This window comes from Mytilus edulis, chromosome 7, assembly GCF_963676685.1.
Source record: "Mytilus edulis chromosome 7, xbMytEdul2.2, whole genome shotgun sequence".
Classification (NCBI taxonomy): domain Eukaryota; kingdom Metazoa; phylum Mollusca; class Bivalvia; order Mytilida; family Mytilidae; genus Mytilus; species Mytilus edulis.
The window spans coordinates 52,477,928-52,502,316 of record NC_092350.1 but is presented as its reverse complement, the minus strand read 5'-3'; the positions used below and the strand labels follow the sequence as shown (position 1 = coordinate 52,502,316).

The 24,389-nt window shown below is 31.2% G+C and overlaps 2 protein-coding genes across 2 annotated transcripts in view; one reads left to right on the top strand and one right to left on the bottom strand.

Annotated features, from left to right (window-relative positions):
* The window catches only part of LOC139481767 (mitochondrial potassium channel ATP-binding subunit-like), a 50,629-nt gene that overhangs the window by 16,449 nt on the left and 9,791 nt on the right, over positions 1-24,389 (bottom strand). The window contains exons 7-11 of the mRNA XM_071265263.1: positions 22,106-22,191; positions 20,952-21,049; positions 19,692-19,797; positions 15,506-15,698; positions 14,426-14,498 (exon numbers count right to left, since the gene is read on the bottom strand). Of these exons, the coding sequence (XP_071121364.1) occupies positions 14,426-14,498; positions 15,506-15,698; positions 19,692-19,797; positions 20,952-21,049; positions 22,106-22,191 (556 nt within the window). The remainder of the gene's footprint in view (positions 1-14,425; positions 14,499-15,505; positions 15,699-19,691; positions 19,798-20,951; positions 21,050-22,105; positions 22,192-24,389) is intronic.
* Positions 879-4,147, top strand: LOC139481768 (uncharacterized). The gene is made up of 2 exons (XM_071265264.1): positions 879-983; positions 2,346-4,147. The coding sequence occupies exon 2, from the start codon at positions 2,349-2,351 to the stop codon at positions 4,029-4,031; it is 1,683 nt and encodes a 560-aa protein (XP_071121365.1). The 5' UTR covers positions 879-983; positions 2,346-2,348; the 3' UTR covers positions 4,032-4,147.

Below are 24,389 nucleotides of genomic sequence, written 5' to 3'. Positions count from 1 at the left end.
ATTTAACATAAAATTCTTGAAATATCCCGTGAAAAACTTCCAGCGCTTCCTCTGTGGTTGTTATGTGTGATGTCATGACATATTGAATCTAAATCTAGCAAGATTTTCTTATATTGACCACCAATATACATATAAATAGAAACATATTGTCAATGTAAGTAAAAATATAAACAAGGCTACAGATATGTAAAATAACATTTGAAACATGTGATCATAATATCCAATAAAAATAGTAGGATGCTAAACCATATGTACCGGGTAATACAAATACATATATACATGAATAATCTATAAAATAGTCTATTACATTTTTATAATTTCTAACTTGATAATTCTTAGAATTCTTTATGATTTGAACTACTGTGTCGTGTGATACAATCTCATCAGATTTATTCTTTAAAAATAAAACAGAAAACTTAACTTACCACTTTTATAGCAAAGAGTGAAAAATGAAGGATTACAGTATTATTTAAAATAAAACTGAAAACTAAACTTTCCACTTTTATTCAAGGAGTAAAAAATGAATTAATATGGATTAAACAGTGTATTTTAAACTCTGTCTGACCAGCAAAATGTCAGACAAAAAAATCATTCTGTTCAATTTTTTGGGGAATTTTTACTTTAAAAATATAGTCGAAAATATCAAATTTATTTTTTGGTCAGACAAACCCTAAAACAGTTTTGTACAGACTGCAATAACAGTAGTATTTAAAATAAAACAGAAAACTAACTTTCCACTTTCCAGATTCTATTAAAAAAACAACAAAGAGTTTTGGTAAAAAATAATTTTCAATTTATTTTTAAACCTTAGATTATAATAATATGTTTTAACACAGGTATACCTCATTTAAATATTTACTGTTTACCTGGATCAATACCAAGTATAAACAAGTTCTAAAAATAACTTAACTGGTATGGAGACATTTTGATTAAAATATCAGAGATTTAGATTCAGATGAAGTGATATTTACATTAAACAAGAGGTAAACATTTATGAAAAAAATTACCTTTATTTAAAGTATAATATATGGTACATGTTTGAAAACTAATAGAGGATTATTGTAACCTTATTGGAAAATGTTGCACATACATGTAGCAAACAAATTGTAGAAACTTAGTACCGGTATGTATTGTTCATGCTTGTTAGTACAACTAATATTCTGAGAGAAATAAAACTTATAAAATAATCCTTTTAATCTACTGTAGTTATAGAAATTATTGCGTTTTTTTTATTAATGCAAAAAAATGCGATAGGGTTTTAATCCTTCTCAGTATCGCAAAAATAATAATTGCATTTTGGTCTAAAATGACCAAATGGCAATAATAAATGCACACAATAATTTCTGAATTTACAGAATGTAGTATGAGTCAGAAAGTCTAAGAAAAATTTATAGTCACCAATTTTCCAACAATTACCGTTTTTGTATGGCTGAATACTGAAACAAGTACACACTATAATGTCATGTTTAGAGGGATAATATTTATCAATATTCCTACAGTCACACTTTAATTGTAAGGCGATACTTAAAACTAAACAAGAGTGAATTAACACAGTGAAATGTCCTGTCTAGAGGGTAATACCTTAACAATAACCATTTTTATTTAATAAAATTCTTAAACAATAAGAGTGGACACACTAAAATGTCTTGTCTAGAGAGATAACATACCCTAATACTCCTTCAAAAGCAATTAAGGCAATGCATTGTACTTACACAAGAGTGGACACACTGAAATGTCTTGTCTAGAGGATAAAACTTCAACAATAATCCTTTTAATCTAATACAATACTCAAACAACAAGAGTGGACACACTTAAATGTCTTATCTAGAGAGAAAATATACTCCAACATTCCTTCAATAACAATTAAGGCAATACATTGTACTTACAAAAGAGTGGACACATTGAAATGTCTTTCACAAGGGGATAAAACTTCAACAATATAACACGTTTAAGACAATACAATACTCAAACAACAAGAGTGGACACATTTAAATGTCTTGTCTAGAGAGAAAATATACTCCAATATTCCTTCAATAACAATTAAGGCAATACATTGTACTTACAAAAGAGTGGACACACTGAAATGTCTCTCACTAGAGGATAAAACTTCAACAATAACACTTTTAATACAATACAATACTCAAACAACAAGAGTAGACACACTTAAATATCTTCTTTAGATAGATCACCATGCATTGCACCCACCATTATTAAAATAATCAGGAAATATGAGTCAAAACTCTTATTTGGTTTTACTTTTGGTCTTTTTATATTTATTTAATCAGCTCTTCATGAGAACTGTGCCCAGCAAGAGTAATAATAACTTATGATTTATATATGTTTAGGTCATGGCATCCAGTAAACCTATATCATGTGGACCTTGTCAACAAGGAAAAGTAAACATAACAGCTAACATCTGGTGTTACAACTGTAATGAAGGATTATGTTTAACATGTTCAGGTCATCATAAACAATCTAAAGGAACACATGAGCATAAGACAATTGATATAAAAAATTATAAACCCTCCTTTAGTTATATCAAAACAGAATGTGACAAACATGGTCAACAGCTAAACTTGTACTGCCCAGGTCATTTAACGCCTTGCTGTGATGTATGTACTTCCAGTACTCATGCAAAATGCACAGGAATAAAGAGTCTAGCTAGTGTAGTAGAGACAACCACAATAGAAATATCTAAGGGAACTGTAGAGGGAGACATTAATTCAATTTTATTGTTTTTGGACCAATTAGTAAACAACAAATCTAAGAACATCAGAGCAGGAGAACATCAATATATAGGCATAAAGAAATCAGTTGGAGAAATTCGAAGGGAAATAAATAAACATTTAGACCACATGGAGAAGAAGTTATGTCAAGAAGCAGATACCATTTGGAATCAGGAAAAATCAAAAACAACAGGTTTCATCTTTGAAATTGAAGAGCAAAAGAAAAACTTGAAAAAAATGAAAGAACATTTGCAAACTGTCACAGCACATACTTCCAAACTCCAATCATTTTTAGGTGTACATGATATTGAACAACAAGTACACCTATGTCAACAATTTGTTGATGATCTGGATAATGATGAGAGGACCAAAGAAGTTGACTTAAAAACAAAACAAAACAATGAGATTGAAAAATTACTAAGAAAACTAGTATCAATAGAATCTTTAGGAGTAGTAATGGTGGTTAAAACAGGAACAGACTTCAACAGAGGAACAAGAATTAGGAAGAAAGCACAAGTAGAATCACAAGAACAATCCAACATACACAACATGACAATGAATATTGAGACAAAGATAAAGATGAATATAAATAAGGTAATTTGGGACATGATTTGTCTGATGGATGGAAGAATAATAGTAGTGAAAAATTATGGTAAAGTTCACCTACTGACTCCTGATGGAAAACATAAGAAACAGCTAAAAATTTTAGATGGAGCTTACAGCGTTACACAGATCAATCAGAACACTATTGCCATAACTAATCCTTCAGAGAAAGCTGTTAAAATCTTCAATATGGAGAATGAAACAGTTATCAAAGTTATAACATTACACAAAGAATGCAGAGGTTTATCATTCTCCAATAATTCTCTTGCCATAGGTTTGAATTCAAATGAAATTTGTGTTATTGACTTGGAAGGTAATATATTGAAGTCAATACCAGTTCAGTATGATTCAAACCTGCGTAACCTTGTTTACTGTAATGACAGAATAATCCATAGTGACTATTATGGTAAAGCAGTATACTGTTATGATGGATCAGGTAAACAGATCTGGCAATGCGGACTGGATTTAAAAGATCCAGTAGGACTTTGTTTAGATACTTACGGTAACACTATTGTAGCAGACTATAAATCTCATAGAATAATAGTTTTATCAAAAGATGGACAGGATTGTAAAGTACTGATTAGTGTGGAGGATGGAATGATTTCTCCTAGATGCATTAGTTTTATACACAATGAGTCTTCAGGATTTATTTGTGATATTGATGGCAAATACTTGGCAAAATTTAATTTATCTTATAACTGACATACACAATGATAAATTTATGGCATTACTTGCCTATGAAACTATAAAATGATAAAGGTTATATACTGTACATGCAGATTTTATTATTGCGAAAAATGCGACAGGGTTATAATCCAAATAATTAAAACTTGCATTTTGAAATTTTTATACGAATCAAACATAATCTTTTTTAATATAACAAAAATTAAAATCGCATTTTAGTCTAAAATGACAAAATCGCAATTATAAATGCATGCATTAATTTCTGAATTTACAGTACCTAAAACCATTGGGGATGTTTCGTGTTAAGTTTTAAAGCGAGATCGAGGAAGTGTAGGCAAGTCTATGTGAGCAAGTCACTTATGATTCCGGAATTTATTCATGTGTAACCGGTAATTTTCTATTTTTATTGTAACCGGAACCACCGTTTTGATGACGTATTAATATGCACTTATAACGCTGGAATGAATGAAAGAAACATCTTAAAATAAGCCTTTTTATACCATCTACAGGTAAATTATTATTGTATTAATTATTTCCTGGCCTTTATATTATTGTAAATTGCTTTTATTGTTTGTGTAAAGTCTTCAACACATATATAAACATGATAAACACATCAAAACAAACAATATTCATACGGCAAACCATTGCCGACGTATTTCCATATTTTTGTATCATTATCGGTGTATACAGCAGCACTATGAATTAATAATACTGACAAACATATCATATTATATCTTCTGTAATTATGTAACACATAATTTATGTCACGTAGAATACTATAATTTAGGTTAGTTGTTTTTGTTGCATAAACATTGTATTTTTCATTGTTAAATAATTGTTTTGGTATATTAATCACATGCATCTATAATGATGGAACAATAACCATCCGTGTTCACTTCTGTAAAGTTTAATTAACATTTATTTTGTACACAAACGAGAGCTATTTGCTATAAAAACTATGGAAAGCCTGTTTAACATTAATGTGTCTTGTTATGGAATGCAGGTTTAACAATATTTTGTAATTCTATTTAAATGAGTGTTTTGATTAAGTAAACTTCATTTTGAATATGAAAGAGAGTTAATGAAATGATTTAAGTACTATTTACTGCATATAAACCATACTTTGTCATATTAAATGTATACAAGAGTTATTGGTATTAATACTGAGTAATATTGGCTAAGGCAAGCAAATTATTGTAACTATGTATTTTGCTGATATCATTTACATTATAGTGTACATTATAACTGAAGTTGTGTTCTACATGTAGACAATTGTATTATAAAAACCTTCTTTTTGTGTATTTGCAGGACTACCTGCCACCTTTGTTAACTAGTAAAACAATAAAGATCTTATCATCAAATATGTCACTTTCTATCAGCCTCACTTACTATACACCTGGCTACATTTATAAATGTTTATATGAACAAGAAGTAATTGTAACAGGATGCTGTTACGAAGTCTCCCAAACAAAGCTCCCATAACTCGCCATTTATATGGTCCCATGTTCATTTGATTTGATTTTTTGTCCAATACAAGAATATATATGGCTTACGGGTGGGGATCTCCACCATTTACAAGTATTCAAACAGGAGGGGGTGGTGGTAACCCCCAGAAACTTTACCTACATTTCATTTGATTTGTTTTATTGTCCCATACAAGAATATATGTGGTTTAGGGGTGGGGATGTTGACCGTTTACAAGTTTTCAAACAAGAGGGGGTGGGGTGACCTCCTCGGGACTTCCCTTTTATTTCATTTCATTTGTTTTATTGTCCCCTACAAGAATAAATATGGTTATGGGGTGGGGATCTGGACCGTTTACAAGATACAAGTACATTTTCAAATTGAACGGGGTGGGGGTGGGGGTGACCCCCATGAACTTCCATTTAATTTAATTTTCCTGGAGCTAATGCAAAGGCTGGACCCAACCTTAGAATTATATTGTAAGAAGGTTTGTGGGTTGCTGTCTGCTAGATACATGTATATGTAAAGCAAAATTATATCCAGGTGAAATTTGATCCAGTGGAATAAATTTCACAGTAGTTGTTATTTTTTTTATCCGGAGGAAAGTATTTCCCTGGGATATTTTTTCCTTTGCCGTGAAATTCTATCTGGGTAGTCAAACTATTAAAAAAAAATTTTTTACAAATACTGTGAAATAATAATAGTGTATTTGAATTAAAGCTAAATTGTTAAAAAAATGTATTATAATGGGAAATAATTTCACATATTATCATTGAAAATTATATCCTGAAAAATTCATGTAAATATCATTCTTTTAAAAAGACATGATGAAACATATAAAAGAAAACCAGAAGTTACTTCAAAGATCATAATTGTGAAATAATACCAAGAATAATTTAATACATATAAGATAAGGTAAGTGATATACAGGTAAAATTGAGTTGTTTTCTTATCTCAGTACAAATATAAATTAAAAAGAGGCTCTTAAGAGCCTGTGTCGTTCACCTTGGTCTATGTGCATATCAAACAAAAGACACAGATGGATTCATGGCAAAATTGTGTATTGGTGATGGTGATGTGTTTGTAGATCTTACTTTACTGAACATTCTTGCTACTTACAATTTTCTCTATCTATAATAAACTTGACCTTTCAGTTACAGAGGAAAAAATTTTGTAAAAATTTACAAAAACTGATCAAATTAATGAAAATTGTTAAAAATTGACTATAAAGGGCAATAACTCCTTAAGAGGTCATCTGACCATTTTGGTCATGTCACTTATTTGTAGATCTTACTTTGCTGAACATAATGGCTGTTTACAGTTTATCTCTATCTATAATAGTATTCAAGATAATAACCAACCAGATGCTCCGCAGGGCGTAGCTTTATACGACCGCAGAGGTTGAACCCTGAACGGTTAGGGCAAGTATGGACACAACATTCAAGCTGGATTCAGCTCTAAATTTGGATTGTGATTAAATAGTTGACACAGCATAGGTTTCTGACACAGAATGAATGTGTTCTAATGAACTTAAAATTTTTGTTTCTCTTAGAGCAATTCACTATGCTGTTGAATATTAATCCTCTCAAAAAAATGTTTGAAGAAATTTTCTTTTTTATTTATGAAATTTCAAATGAGAAAAATTGAACCCAATTTTTTTAATCACATCCCCCTTTCCCTTATTCCAAAACTAATCTCAATTAAAATTTCTAATGGAGTTTGCAACAATAACTACTCATTTAAATACATCATAAAATATTAAGATGTAAAAAAACTGCTTGTTATCACTGAATGGTAAAGATTATTTTAATTTATCAGTTGGTAGTAAAAAGTGAATATACATTGTATATTGTATATAACAAAGATTTAAGTTGATTCTGGACAAAGAAAGATAACTCCAATTAAAAAAAAATCTTGCTATTGCACAATATTTTGCAATTAGATATTTCTTGCTTACTATTCTGGACAAAGAAAGATAACTCTAATTAAAAAAAAATTTGATATTTCACAATATTGTGCAATTAGATATTTCTTGCCATTGCGCAATACTGTGCAATTGAAAAGACTTGCTATTACACAATACTTAATATAATAATTTTAGATCCTGATTTGGACCAACTTGAAAACTGGGCCCATAATAAAAAATCTAAGTACATTTTTGGATTCAGCATATCAAAGAACTTCAAGATTTCAATTTTTGTTAAAATCAGACTAAGTTTAATTTTGGACCCTTTGGGCTTTAGTGTAGACCAATTTGAAAACAGGACCAAAAAGGAAGAATCTACATACACAGTTAGATTTGGAATATCAAAGAACCCCATTTATTCAATTTTTGATGAAATCAAACAAAGTTTAATTTTGGACCCCGATTTGGACCAACTTGAAAACTGGGCCAATAATCAAGAATCTAAGTACATTTTTAGATTCAGCATATCAAAGAACCTAACTGATTCATTTTTTGTCAAAATCAAACTAAGTTTAATTTTGGACCCTTTGGACCTTAATGTAGACCAATTTGAAAACGGGACCAAAAGTTAAGAATCTACATACACAGTCATGACAGTTAGATTCAGCATATCAAAGAACCCCAATTATTCAATTTTGATGAAATCAAACAAAAGTTTAATTTTGGACCCTTTGGGCCCCTTATTATGTTGGGACCAAAACTCCCAAAATCAAACCCAACCTTTCTTTTATGGTCATAAACCTTGTGTTTAAATTTCATAGATTTCTATTTACTTATACTAACGTTATGGTGCGAAAACCAAGAAAAATGCTTATTTGGGTCCCTTTTTGGCCCCTAATTCCTAAACTGTTGGGACCTAAACTCCCAAAATCAATACCAACCTTCCTTTTGTAGTCATTAACATTGTGTTTAAATTTCATTGATTTCTATTTACTTAAACTAATGTTATTGTGCGAAAACCAAGAATAATGCTTATTTGGGCCCTTTTTTGGCCCCTAATTCCTAAACTGTTGAGACCAAAACTCCCAAAATCAATCCCAACCGTTCTTTTGTGGTCATAAACCTTGTGTCAAAATTTCATAGATTTCTATTAACTTAAACTAAAGTTATAGTGCGAAAACCAAGAAAATGCTTATTTGGGCCCTTTTTGGCCCCTAATTCCTAAAATGTTGGGACCAAAACTCCCAAAATCAATACCAACCTTCCTTTTGTGGTCATAAACCTTGTGTTAAAATTTCATAGATTTCCATTCACTTTTACTAAAGTTAGAGTGCGAAAACTAAAAGTATTCGGACGCCGGACGACGACGACGACGACGACGACGACGACGACGACGACGACGCAGACGCCAACGTGATAGCAATATACGACGAAAATTTTTTCAAAATTTGCGGTCGTATAAAAACGGCAAAATTTCTTTAAAATTACCAATTCAGGGGCAGCAACTCAACAACCAGTTGTCCAATTCATCTGAAAATTTCAGGCCAGATAGATCTTGACCTGATAAACAATTTTACCCCATGTCAGATTTGCTCTTAATGCTTTGGTTTCAGAGTAATAAGCAAAAATCTACATTTTACCCCTATGTTCTATTTTTAGCCATGGCGGTCATCTTGGTTAGTTGGCTGGGTCTTCAGACACATTTTTTAAACTAGATACCCCAATGATGATTGTGGCCAAGTTTGGTTTTCAAGACATATGTTCACCCGTAGTAAGACTAGAAACTCTTTATTTTATCAAGTGTAATAAGCTTAAGTGTCCTAGAAACTGCATTCATGGTAGAGGAGACTCAATATTGGATCTAACAGGTATTTATTTCGTTAACAGACACAGGATTAAAACAATTTAGTATAAACTGGTGGTATAAACCAGTAAATAAAATACATAATAAGGCTTTAAACTATGGAGACATAGCCTAGGTACACCTGCAGTTTAAGTCCTGGAGCTAATGCAAAGGCTGGACCCAACCTTAGAATTATATTGTAAGAAGGTTTGTGGGTTGCTGTCTGCTAGATACATGTATATGTAAAGCAAAATTATATCCAGGTGAAATTTGATCCAGTGGAATAAATTTCACAGTAGTTGTTATTTTTTTTATCCGGAGGAAAGTATTTCCCTGGGATATTTTTTCCTTTGCCGTGAAATTCTATCTGGGTAGTCAAACTATTAAAAAATTTTTTTTTACAAATACTGTGAAATAATAATAGTGTATTTGAATTAAAGCTAAATTGTTAAAAAAATGTATTATAATGGGAAATAATTTCACATATTATCATTGAAAATTATATCCTGAAAAATTCATGTAAATATCATTCTTTTAAAAAGACATGATGAAACATATAAAAGAAAACCAGAAGTTACTTCAAAGATCATAATTGTGAAATAATACCAAGAATAATTTAATACATATAAGATAAGGTAAGTGATATACAGGTAAAATTGAGTTGTTTTCTTATCTCAGTACAAATATAAATTAAATAGAGGCTCTTAAGAGCCTGTGTCGTTCACCTTGGTCTATGTGCATATCAAACAAAAGACACAGATGGATTCATGGCAAAATTGTGTATTGGTGATGGTGATGTGTTTGTAGATCTTACTTTACTGAACATTCTTGCTACTTACAATTTTCTCTATCTATAATAAACTTGACCTTTCAGTTACAGAAGAAAAAATTTTGTAAAAATTTACAAAAACTGATCAAATTAATGAAAATTGTTAAAAATTGACTATAAAGGGCAATAACTCCTTAAGAGGTCATCTGACCATTTTGGTCATGTCCCTTATTTGTAGATCTTACTTTGCTGAACATAATGGCTGTTTACAGTTTATCTCTATCTATAATAGTATTCAAGATAATAACCAAAAACGGCAAAATTTCTTTAAAATTACCAATTCAGGGGCAGCAACTCAACAACCAGTTGTCCAATTCATCTGAAAATTTCAGGCCAGATAGATCTTGACCTGATAAACAATTTTACCCCATGTCAGATTTGCTCTTAATGCTTTGGTTTCAGAGTAATAAGCAAAAATCTACATTTTACCCCTATGTTCTATTTTTAGCCATGGCGGTCATCTTGGTTAGTTGGCTGGGTCTTCAGACACATTTTTTAAACTAGATACCCCAATGATGATTGTGGCCAAGTTTGGTTTTCAAGACATATGTTCACCCGTAGTAAGACTAGAAACTCTTTATTTTATCAAGTGTAATAAGCTTAAGTGTCCTAGAAACTGCATTCATGGTAGAGGAGACTCAATATTGGATCTAACAGGTATTTATTTCGTTAACAGACACAGGATTAAAACAATTTAGTATAAACTGGTGGTATAAACCAGTAAATAAAATACATAATAAGGCTTTAAACTATGGAGACATAGCCTAGGTACACCTGCAGTTTAAGTCCTGGAGCTAATGCAAAGGCTGGACCCAACCTTAGAATTATATTGTAAGAAGGTTTGTGGGTTGCTGTCTGCTAGATACATGTATATGTAAAGCAAAATTATATCCAGGTGAAATTTGATCCAGTGGAATAAATTTCACAGTAGTTGTTATTTTTTTTATCCGGAGGAAAGTATTTCCCTGGGATATTTTTTCCTTTGCCGTGAAATTCTATCTGGGTAGTCAAACTATTAAAAATTTTTTTTTTACAAATACTGTGAAATAATAATAGTGTATTTGAATTAAAGCTAAATTGTTAAAAAAATGTATTATAATGGGAAATAATTTCACATATTATCATTGAAAATTATATCCTGAAAAATTCATGTAAATATCATTCTTTTAAAAAGACATGATGAAACATATAAAAGAAAACCAGAAGTTACTTCAAAGATCATAATTGTGAAATAATACCAAGAATAATTTAATACATATAAGATAAGGTAAGTGATATACAGGTAAAATTGAGTTGTTTTCTTATCTCAGTACAAATATAAATTAAATAGAGGCTCTTAAGAGCCTGTGTCGTTCACCTTGGTCTATGTGCATATCAAACAAAAGACACAGATGGATTCATGGCAAAATTGTGTATTGGTGATGGTGATGTGTTTGTAGATCTTACTTTACTGAACATTCTTGCTACTTACAATTTTCTCTATCTATAATAAACTTGACCTTTCAGTTACAGAGGAAAAAATTTTGTAAAAATTTACAAAAACTGATCAAATTAATGAAAATTGTTAAAAATTGACTATAAAGGGCAATAACTTCTTAAGAGGTCATCTGACCATTTTGGTCATGTCACTTATTTGTAGATCTTACTTTGCTGAACATAATGGCTGTTTACAGTTTATCTCTATCTATAATAGTATTCAAGATAATAACCAAAAACGGCAAAATTTCTTTAAAATTACCAATTCAGGGGCAGCAACTCAACAACCAGTTGTCCAATTCATCTGAAAATTTCAGGCCAGATAGATCTTGACCTGATAAACAATTTTACCCCCATGTCAGATTTGCTCTTAATGCTTTGGTTTCAGAGTAATAAGCAAAAATCTACATTTTACCCCTATGTTCTATTTTTAGCCATGGCGGTCATCTTGGTTAGTTGGCTGGGTCTTCAGACACATTTTTTAAACTAGATACCCCAATGATGATTGTGGCCAAGTTTGGTTAAATTTGGCACAGTAGTTTCAGAGAAGAAAATATTTGTAAAAGTTAACAATGACGGACGGCGGACGACAGATGCCAAGTGATGAGAAAAGCTCACTTGGCCCTTTTGGCCAGGTGAGCTAAAAAGTAAAGATTGAAATATAGTTGCATTACCACTGTAAATAGTATTATGGAAGAATTTGAGTGTGATGATATTTTTAACTATACCGATGTTATCAAAAATATAAAATACTGTTAGTTTTAATGTTTAGATTGTGAATTCACATTCAGAATAATTACTGTTCAAATTTTGTTTGATTTCTCATCTGTTTTATATTTTGTTCACAAACAGTAGTGACTTATAAAAATAGACATTGATAACAGTTCAGTTATTATAAATCAAATTAAGAAGTTGAGTGAACATGTGAACCCTTTTTATCAGTTTCTTTTTTACTTAAACTTTTTTTCTTTAAAAAGTGTTCACATCTTAGTAATGGGATATTCCAAATAGTATGAATATACCTGTTTTAAAATTGACTGGACCAATTAATGGGATATTCTAAATAGTATGAATATACCTGTTTTAAAATTGACTGGACCAATTAATGGGATATTCCAAATAGTATGAATATACCTGTTTTAAAATTGACTGGACCAATTAATGGGATATTCTAAATAGTATGAATATACCTGTTTTAAAATTGACTGGACCAATTAATGGGATATTCGAAATAGTATGAATATACCTGTTTTAAAATTGACTGGACCAATTAATGGGATATTCTAAATAGTATGAATATACCTGTTTTAAAATTGACTGGACCAATTAATGGGATATTCCAAATAGTATGAATATACCTGTTTTAAAATTGACTGGACCAATTAATGGGATATTCTAAATAGTATGAATATACCTGTTTTAAAATTGACTGGACCAAATAATGGGATATTCTTAGTATATGTAAGAGTATGAATATATCAGTTTTAAAATGGACAGGACCGAATAATAGGATAAACCATTCTCATTGACATTTTTAAAAATGGAATGACCTATCATGGGATAACCCAATTGGCATAACCACCAAAAGTTACCTTTGTAAAAATTACGGGTAAAAAAATTCTAATTCACACATCCATGTTAAATTTTTTTTCAAGGCTTTGCTTTAGAACACATTTGTATCCTCAACTAAACTGCATATTATGTTGCAGAATATATCATTCATTTTCATCGTGCCTTATTCAAAATCATTTATTTTCAACTATTTTTCAACTGGGCCAAGTTATTCTTTTTCAAAATTCTCGTTCCCCAAAAATCAAATGGTCAACACATCACTTTTAAAAAATGCTGTCCTTAAATCTTAATAGACTTTAAAGTTTTGGTCTCAAAAACTAGGAATTTCAACAACAAATTTTGAAGTTTTCAATTTATTATCAAAATTTAAACCTGAAGCCAAACATTTGGACTAAAAAAAGAATCCTTGAAGGAAAATTTGATTGAATGAAATGAACTAAAATACAATTACATTCCGATTTCTATTTGCAAATAACCATATTCTAGAGGAACGTTCTTTTTATAGCATTCAACATCTTATGAGATTATAACTTTATTTAATATGAAACCATGGAATCTTGTGGTCACTCCAATAACTTTCCACAAACCAATTTTCAAACAGTTGTTGTCTTGTTTCTTCACAAGATTTTCATCTAAGCCTTTTCAAGCTATTGCATGAACAATGCTATAAGTATCACTTTACTCTACTCAAAGGTCTATAACTCATCATCAATAAAAGCTGAAATTGTGAAATTTAAACTTTTTAAAATTAAAGTATCATTAGTGGGCAAAATCTACTAAGCTTAATAATCTATCACACACGTTTGTCCATTTTCTTCAAAATAGACAACTTTCCAGTAAGATGCATTTTCGTCAAGAACTTGAGTTTTAGTGAACATCATTCGTGCATTTACATGATTTAGGAGCATCGTCACTTCTGTTCCTATGATGAGGGAGTGGTTGGAAAACTATGAATGCAAATTACACAAATAATTCAGCAAATTGAATTCTCATAATTGACCATTAGTACTGCTGTCATTAGGGAATTGTTATTAAGTACCTACAGAAAAAAATTTATTTCTAGTGTGTGACACTTTAATAAACAAATTATTTATTATTTATTTATTTCTAGTTTATCCTGCACCATGATGATACATGTAACTAAGACACTTGAAGAACATTAATAGTGCAGGACACAGGTGATCCCCTCGATCTGGTAAATGACGTCATAGAGGCACACATAATTGATGAGTTTTTTCCAGTGAAAGAGAAACTCTAAGGGGGTCTATTGCATTTATAAATGTACAAGAAAATTTCTACATTTAAAAGAAAAACTGAATTACCTCCTCCTGATAATCCAACAAGTGCTACAACTTTTCCTGCAGGGATCGTCAACGAAAAATCTTTCAATACTTCCTGCAAAAAAGAAACATTATTCAGTATCATTTAATTTTATCATAGAATTTCCAGAATTATTCCATTGTATCTTAACACTTATCATTTATATCATGAACTGAACTGGGTTTTTTTTCCTCACAAAGTGATGTGACAATCAGATGGTATCTTGATATTTGACAATTAATGAAAAATAAAGATTTCAGTACGTTATTACAATATAATTACATTAGATGTATGTTTCATTAGAAACAGTTATTTTGATTGGCTAACAGCAATTTCTCGTCCTTCTGAAATTAACATTCATTACACAATGAAGACATCCCACAATAAAGTGCACAGGCAAATTAAAGAATACCTTGATAGAAATTGTTTTTATCATGATTCTAGCTAAAAAAAGTGTAATTATAAGTATTGATTGCTTATTTTTTGTAACTTCATAGGTGTGTAAATGTGTTGACCGAGCACACATTTTTAAGATTGAAGCGCTTCTGTGCTCTATACAAAATGTGTGCTCGGGCAACGCTTTTACACCCAAATGAAGTTACAAAAAAAAGCCCTCAATTCTTAAATACTTCACATATATTCAATGTCTGTTTTCATCTATTTTCAATTTTGTTTGGATTTATATTACAAAATTGAAGTTATGTGTTTTTTCACCCAAATGCATTGATAATAATTGTATGTTTATGATTAACTAATATAACTTAAATGTAAAGTAAAAGTGGAAATTTGTGTTAAGGTTTTAACTTTTGGTAAATTTTGTGGAAAGATATTATGCATTAAAATGAAGCCTTGATGAAAATATTTCCTGTTGAAGACCATGCATGTGTTCTTCAAATTGGAAACAATAACAAAAAATCTCCAGGGAATCAAAGAGAAAAAAAAGTGATTTTTAACTGCATGCTAAACCAAAAAAATGCAAAAGACAGAAGACTGAAAATTGTGAAATGAAAGATTTTGGATAATCTGCCAATTGATTTTAAAAGAGGACTTCATCCTACAAAACAAAACAAATATGTTCAAACCTGTTCTGCTCTAGTAGGATAAGAAAATCTAACATTCTGGAACTTGATATCCCCACGTAGAGAATGGAATGGTATCTTCTTCCCTCCAGATAATGGAATAGTTGGTGTGGTGTTGATAAATTCAAATACCCTTGCTCCTGCACTAAGGCCCCTTACAACATTACCAAATAACAAAGACAATTGAGCTAAGGATCTGAAAAAAATATCAATATGGTAACCATGGTAACATGAATGTTAAAGTTTGTTTTATGTATAGGGATGAAACTTACAAATTCTACATATATACACATGTATATAAATAACATGCATAAGAGAATTTTTAATGTAAATGGTATGTAAGTTTCAAAAATATCTCAAAAACAGGTCACAAAAACTGATCAATACACTTTTGACGAGAAACATACCTAACTGGTACATGTATAACTAAACACTGATTTAGAGCATTGGAAAACTAAAATTAAAGGTCATGTGACTTATGACAACTGGACATGACTATGTGGATTGACTTTGGTCATTGTTGATTGCCATATTTTGACCTATAGTTGTTAATTTCTTTGACATTTGGTGTCTTGTGGAAAGTTGTCTCATTGGCAATCATACCACATCTTTTTTTTTATATGTATGACTTAAAGTGATTTTATAGATCAAATATAGTCTACCCATCATTCCCAGCAACCGAGGAAATTGCCCTAAGCAAACAAATTAACAATTTACCACTGTACCATGAAGACAAACATTAAGACAGTTGATGCAAGAAAGAACATAAAGGTAATAGTTCTTTATACAATATATTTATTAGTGACCTATTACTAAAAATTATATAAAATCTGACCCAACACAAAAAAATAATGTTGATCAATGAAGATGAGTGACTCCTTTCATACTGAAATGTCCTTGCAATGATTCTACCCACCAAATAAATCTAACCTATCACTTATAGTTATTGAGAAACTAACCGGACATGAAGAAAAAGTTGTTAACATCTGGTCTCTGGTGGAGAGTTATCTCATTGGATATCATACCACATCTTCTGATCTTTATAGACAGAAACATCAGACCATAAGTTATCTATATACCTAATATTGATTGTTAGCTCTTCTGTCTTGGAAAATATAAAATTTTATACAAAGAGCAAATCAAAGCACCAAAGGCGCTGTAGGCAGTTAAGTAAAAAAAGCAGAGGCAAACTTGGCAGAAGTTAAGACGAATATTGTTGAAAAATTGGTGAAAATATTATCTCGGCTATTTCTCAAGTATTGAATAATGTTTGTAGCCTAAAATTTTCACTATCCAATCCCGCCACTTTCAAAAGTTATGTCCAATTATTTATTTTAATATTTTTATTAGTTTTTATTGTTTTACATTTGTAATTCCTGGTCTTTTAAACTATGCAGTATACATGTAGGTTTTGCTAATAGTTACAAGCTGCATGGAGGAATATACAACTGCTTACCAAATACCATTGACTTTTCATAAGTTGTCCTTTTTGAACAAACCTTTGGTTTTCTAGTTTGAATGGTTTTACACTAGTAATTTCTGGGCCCTTTATAGCTTGTTGTTCGGTGTGAGCCAAGAAATTAAAAGTGACAAAGTGTATCCAACTGCACACCAAATATCATTGACCATTCACTTGTGGTTCCTCAATAACTGACCTAATCAAAAACTAATACATATTAGTCAATAGACCATGACAAAGGGGGTGGGCTAAATATTCTGGTAATCAGTGGCGGATCCAGGATTTTTCATAAGGGGCCCACTGACTGACCCAAGAGGGGGCCCGCTCCAGTGATTCCCTATATAAGCAACCAAATTTTTTTCCAAAAAGGGGGGGCCCAGCCCCCCCCCCCCCTAAATCCGCCTCTGGTAATGAGATATACCTACATTATTTATGTATGTTCCTATCCCAAGTCAGGAGCCTGTAATTCAGTAGCTGTCGTTTGTTTATGTATTACAAACAGTTGAAAGGGGCGTATAGTCCGCGTTTTTTTTACCCTGGGAATGAAATTGATGGAAGGGGTGCGGACTATGCAGTACTATAGAATTTCATGAATAATTTTTTTCCAGAGTTGGGATACGATGTTGAACGAGGTTTGGCCAAGTAAACAGAAACATCATGTGTTGTCAATGTTATAATGTATTCTTGACAACTCTTTGTATTATTTAGAAATAAAAGTATTCTTGACTACTCTTTGTTATTATTTTTAAATAAAATAAACAATCTAACAGTGTTGACTTAGTTATTTGCATAAAATCAGCCTTTGATCGAATGTCCGCTTTGTTTCGGATTTGGTAAAATTTGTGTCATTGCATCTTTAACAGTGTACATGAATCCTGAATATCAATAAAAGATGAACCCTTGAATGGTAAAACCATTATAGTCAAGATAAAACCTAGTGAAATCTTCCCAAGATCGATTTCGTTTAATGTTATTCACGTGTGTACAGTACAAGTAAACCACGATGCGCCATTTTGAATATGTGTGATTAAAGTATCAAAATTTTCGTATTCCGACTTTTTGTGTTTAACTCTTAACTTATCGACTTAAATAAATCAAGACCTAACATTTTTTAATTGTAAATTGTAACCATTAATACTGAAGGCCAAGTTCGGATGGAACTAGAGTTCTGACTAGAGTTCCATATGAACGGTAAATAATTTTGAAGAGTAAGGTCTCTAGATTACCGGAAGTACAAGGCCCCTACTCTGAATATGTTTACATTCAAATTTGATTGGATTGACGTCATAACATCCGGGATATCGAGTCGATCTCTATGAACCCTGCCACAACCAGGGTTCCTCGAGTGTTAATGGCGGAAAAGCTTTATCCAATCATAACAGGTGTTATATATGACCATGTCAATTCAATCTACTCTAGATATCCATCCGAACTTGGCCGAAAGTGTAAACCTGAAAGAAGTGGAATTTTGTATACGAAACTATATTTCCAGGTGAAAGGTCACATTGTACAGGTGTATCGTCTTACATGAATAAGTTTACAGGTTTGTGAGTAAAGCAATTAATTAACCATGTCAACTTTAGATTTTCGTCTAAGTTCAGTAATTTTTAACTAAAACACGATAAAGGAAACCATCTTGAAATGACCTTAATTGACATCGACAAAATCTATAAATACGTATTCAAATGAGGTCCCGATTGATATTGCAATGGCCCTGATCGAGTATAATGTTTGGGGGTTTACACGATGCATAGCAAGTACGGAGAGACACGATGACAAATAATAACATCAGCTTTCAGCTTGCATTAAATAGTTAAATAAAATTCATACAATGTAGAAATAAAATAATCAAGTATTCTTACAAATTCAAGACTTACACAGAGAGAAAGTAGGACAATGCTTTTAAATATTTACCTTTAGTAGGATGGAATCCACCAAATTCAACGGCGTAATAGCCGCAAAATAATATCCATGCGCCATTCATGCCATTTGGCAAATTTTAATGCCTTCATTACAAACATTTTCGGCGATGAAATTATTCTTACAATAGTTCACTTACATCTTCATCAAAAGCACAGACGATAAAAAGCTATGCTTAACTTTTTAATTAGCACTTTTTCAAATGGGGAACATCAATTGTTTTGGGAAAATAGACGATCATTTATGGTAATCTTCCTTATATTTATTGTTTTTTATAACAAAAAGTGTGAAAAAAATGTCTAATTAGTTATAAAGAATCTACCAGACCTGCCAGATCAGAGCAATGGCACTTTTTCAAAAATTCCCAGAGGGGAACCCAAATCCAGGGTGCTCGCATAAGGCAGCTTAACTGCCTAAAAATAACTACATGTGTCTGCAGACAAAGGAATAGTGAAAACTTGTGACCATGAGGCATCTTTATAGAAGATATGTGTAATCTAGCTCTTCTACATGTTCTATCTATGATGTTTAATGTTGTACATACCCCCCCCCCCTTCTGGTATTATCATGTTAAGTCTCTTTAAAACTTACTATATGGTATAGTTTTTGCTTATTGTTGAAGGCCATACTATTATCTATAGTTGTTTATATCCACACCATTTCGCAATCATACCACATCTCCTTATTGTTTTACAATAACTTCATGTCTTTGCTTTTTTTAACTGTCATATTTATGTCTTTCCTTTAGTGACTTTCAATTCATAACATTATATTTGCTGACAATATTTATGTACATGAGTACTATGTTACCTTTCAATAGTTTGTGTTGATACTAAAAATGACATTAAATCACCAGCAGATATTTCATCCCTTGTCATCAATCTACCACCAGCAAACATCGTTCCTAATACAATTCCTGAAATATATATATATATATACAGCAAAAATCATCAGTCACCAAAAAACATGGTTCCTTATACAATTCCTGGAAAAAATAAAAGTTCTTTAGATATACCCTAAATCATGTGTCTTCCAACAAGCATGCTTCATTAACAAATTACGGGTAAAAATTAATAAATCTTCGTGCCACCAACCACTGTGGTTCTTAATATAATATCTGGAAAATTAATTTGCCTCATTCAAACATAGTTCAAAATTCTTTAAACAAAAATTAATTCATCACCAAATATTTCTAAATACCTCAGCATACAACCAAAAACAAATCCACAAATTCTAAATAAATGATCAGCAACTATTCAAGGCATGTATACTGTGGATTCATTAATATTCGTTGGATACCAATTGTCGTGGATTTTGTGGGTTCAGGTGAACCATGAATTTGAATGTTCAACAAAATACAAATTTTCTAAAATAATGTATGCATACTTTGCTAAAATCAGGAACTTAAATATCCATGAATATGCTATTTTCCCCCAATCCATGAAAATAAATGAATTCACAGTAAATCTTTCTAACATTTTTGATAATCTGGTATGTTATTACATTTATATATTCTCTCACTTTTTTGCATTGGTAGGTTGATGTCTTATATATAAACTTATAACTGCTTATTTAATTCATATTTTCTGAAATTCTGAAAAAGCAGAATCTTGTGACTGCTGTAATTTTAGTTCATGTTTTGGAGTTCAGTACTAGTATGACATCCATTGTCACTGAGCTAGTACCCCTTCTTGTTAAAGGGAAAGCTGAAGACCACCTCCAGGTGCAGGATTTTCGCTGTGTTGAATACCCATTGGTGGCCTTTCGGCTGTTTTCTGCTTTTTGACACATTCCACATTTCCATTCTCAATTTCATTTGGTATAATAATGATTGCTTCATTCAGTTTTTCTGATGATTTCATAATCTGTCTTTTATTCTTACCTGATGACGTCTATATATATATAGGTGAAACATGTCAACCATTAAAACTATTACTATGCGTTAAAAATATCTGAGTGTTGTTGTCTTTTGTGACACATATTCTTTTATTTCAAGACAACTGTGAATACCTAGCGGTATCCACTCATTTTTACCCTACCATACAATCACCACTACAGTTTTATTCTTACCATTTAAAGCAATATTAGCCAAGCACTGGAATGCTCCTATACCAAGACCAAGTTGAATATTTAACTTCCTGGAACTCTCTACTTCCTGTCCAAACATTCTAAAAAGAAAAGATATAACTCATAAAATATAATTGTTTTTTTTCTTCATATTTTTAAACTCTATAAGCTTTTTAAGATGCTACTTTTACCTATCAACGTCATGAAAATTGAATAAAATAATACCATTCGAAAACTTAACCAGAGGACTACCTCATATATAGATGAAGTTCAATGCCAACTTATTCTAAAGAGTCAATACTGGTACATGTATTCACAACTATCTCTAGAGTGTTTCTTTGATTTTTTTTCCTATTTCATAAGATTTAAAAAACTCTGAACTAGTATACATTATTGATTATAGGCAAGCTGTAATCTACATCCAGGTGAGTTATATTCTCTCTGTGTGTTCAGAAGACCCTTGGTGGCATTGGGATGTTTTCTACTCTTTGGTCAGGTTTTTGTCTCTTTGACACATTCCCTACTTCTATCAAATATATGCATCAATAAAATTAAGGGATAAATTACCTCACACAAATAAAGTGCTGTCTTTCCCAAAACCTTATAATCAATTATAGTACAGAAACCTGTTGATGAATGGTTGCTGTCGTGCTCGTGTTAAATTTGTTTATTTCATGTTAAAAACTTAAATGAGGACATTATTTGACCCTTCTTCAGTGAATAATTTTCGCATTGGCAAATTTTACAACACTTTTTTGTTAATTCAAGGTCCAAAACAACACAAGTTATAACTGTAGGTGGTGCGTAGAGTAAGGGGTATATCTCTGTGTTTGGTCATGCCAGTTTTATATCTAAAAACTTAAGAGTAGTAGGCCATACGAACAGATACTGTAAACATTTATCGGTCTCATCCAAGTGCTCCTAAACAGGAGGGAATTACGAAAGAAGAAGGTGGAGAAATTCTTGAGATAATTTTATAAATGAAAAATTTGCTGAGTATCAGGTTTGCAATAAATAAAATTATCTTTTATAAAAAATTTGCATTCACAATATTTATATTTTTTCTTTTTAACAGCGGTCAAGAATTCATGCATTATTTTATAAATTTTAATGAGGTTTTAATAATGCAAATATATTTTGTAATTTTATGTACAAACTCATTTTCTTTAGACTCCATGGCAAAAGCTCTGACTGTTCTAACATTTCCTATAGCTTCATCTGCTACTGCTGTTGATTTTGATAACTAAAAAGTAGATAACAACTTATAATGGACAATGACGAAATAATGTAAATTTAGAAATTGTTGGGTAGATTTATTAATGTATTGCTATTAGCAATTTGCTAATTTTGTAGAATGAACAAAAATATTATACTAACTATGTGATTTCAGGAAAAGCTTCTTACAGATTTATCAGATATCAGATGTTTTTATTTTCTTTATTTATTTAGATAATTGCATTAGAATCTTGTGAAACTGAAATTTGAAAAATGTTCATCTTTGCTGCATGCTGATAAAAAAATATTGGAAAAAAATCATGTACATACAAATTCTAAAGCTCTTACAAGTCACTAGTTTTTTTTGTTCAAAATGTTCCTTAGCATTTTACATTTCTCACATCAAAGTTTTTGAATATGTCACTCTGCTTAAATATTGTAAATTATCAATATAGAAATAATGTCTTTTCATGAATATATTCAGATTTAAAAGTTTTGTCTGGGTAGGTTAAACCAGATGCTCCGCAGGGCGCAGCTTTATACGACCGCAGAGGTTGAACCCTGAACGGTTGGGGCAAGTATGGACACAACATTCAAGCTGGATTCAGCTCTAAATTTGGATTGTGATTAAATAGTTGACACAGCATAGGTTTCTGACACAGAATGAATGTGGTCTAATGAACTTAAAATATTTATTTTGCTTTGAACTTAGTTTAATTTTGGATCCTTTGGATTTTAATGTAGACCAATTTGAAAACGGGACCAAAAATTAAGAATCTAAATACACAGTTAGATTTGGCATATCAAAGAGCCCCAATTATTCAATTTTTGATGAAATCAAACAAAGTTTAATTTTGGACCCCGATTTGAACCAACTTGAAAACCGTGCCAATAATAATCAAAGAGCTGAATAGCTCTGAAGGGAAAGACGGCCCTTGTTTCTATTTAATTATGTTTTTGGAACAGGGGGGGGGGGGGGGGGGGTATCTTTTGATAGTTTTCATATGAAGAATGAAAAAGAGAACAGCTAGAACATGTAGAAAGGTTGACAATATTGAAATCAATTGTTGTGTATGTAATTTCATTTCCTTAGTTTAGGATTCAATTTGGACCAATGAAAGAGATTTGCATCTTCTAAATCTAAACCATTGATTAACGTTGATAGCTAATTATCTAAAACTCACTGAATTCTGTCATTTCACAACAACTACAATATTTATTGAAATCTTGATTGTGTATCACTGAACTGCAGGCTAGGGCCATTTTCCATTTTTTGTGACAGTACTCCTTGGATTTTTAAGTTTTTTCTTTAGAAAGTGTGGACTGAAAAATCTATTCAGTTTAAAATTTCCATTGTTAAAATTCCGAGTTACAACTCTCATCACAGGGAAACAGGTACTTATAAAAAAAAAAAAAACATTAAGAGTAATGTAAACTGTGTGAAGCTTGTTTCCAAATCTTATTTTGAAATATTTGTAAATAATAAATATGTTAAAACTACAAAACGCAAATTTTTATTATTTATTTTTTTACCATTACAATGATTATGTAGGTACACAAACATTTAGTTTTAATAGAAGACTACTTATCCAATGAAATGTCACATTTGAAGTGTTTAAAAACATTAACTTTTATTTTAGTGGATAACTCATCAATTGAGGTGCTCTGAATTGGAGGAAGATTCTCAGAATTTTTACAGAAAAAAGTGGTCTCACTAATTAGCGACAAGAAGAATTTTAGCGACAAGAAGCGACAATAAGAATTTTTTTTCTTGTCGCTAAATAGTCTTTTTGACGCTTCTTGTCGCTTCTTGACGCTTTTTGTCTCTAATTAGTGAGACCCGAAAAAAGTAATAAAATCGTTTCTTTCCCCTGTCTCATGTAACCCCACGATCTTTGTTTATTTTGAAAGTTATTGACCTACAAATTAAAGTATTGCATGTTGATGTTTAAATCATCTACAGTAAACAATATTATGTTTAGATTTAACAAATACCAATTTGTTATTAATGCACGATCTCTAAGATTGATTTAAATAACCAGTGAACTTGTGAAGGATATCCCTGCTTCTTCCAAGAATGACGTCACAGACTCACTATAAAATACAATGTAGGTTGGATATATTTAGAATATCTCGTCATACTAATTTTTCCGGATTGTAAAATAAACGTAAATAGTGTAAAGGAGAGTTCAAGATACGATAGTTTCGTGAGAAACAGAAGGGAAA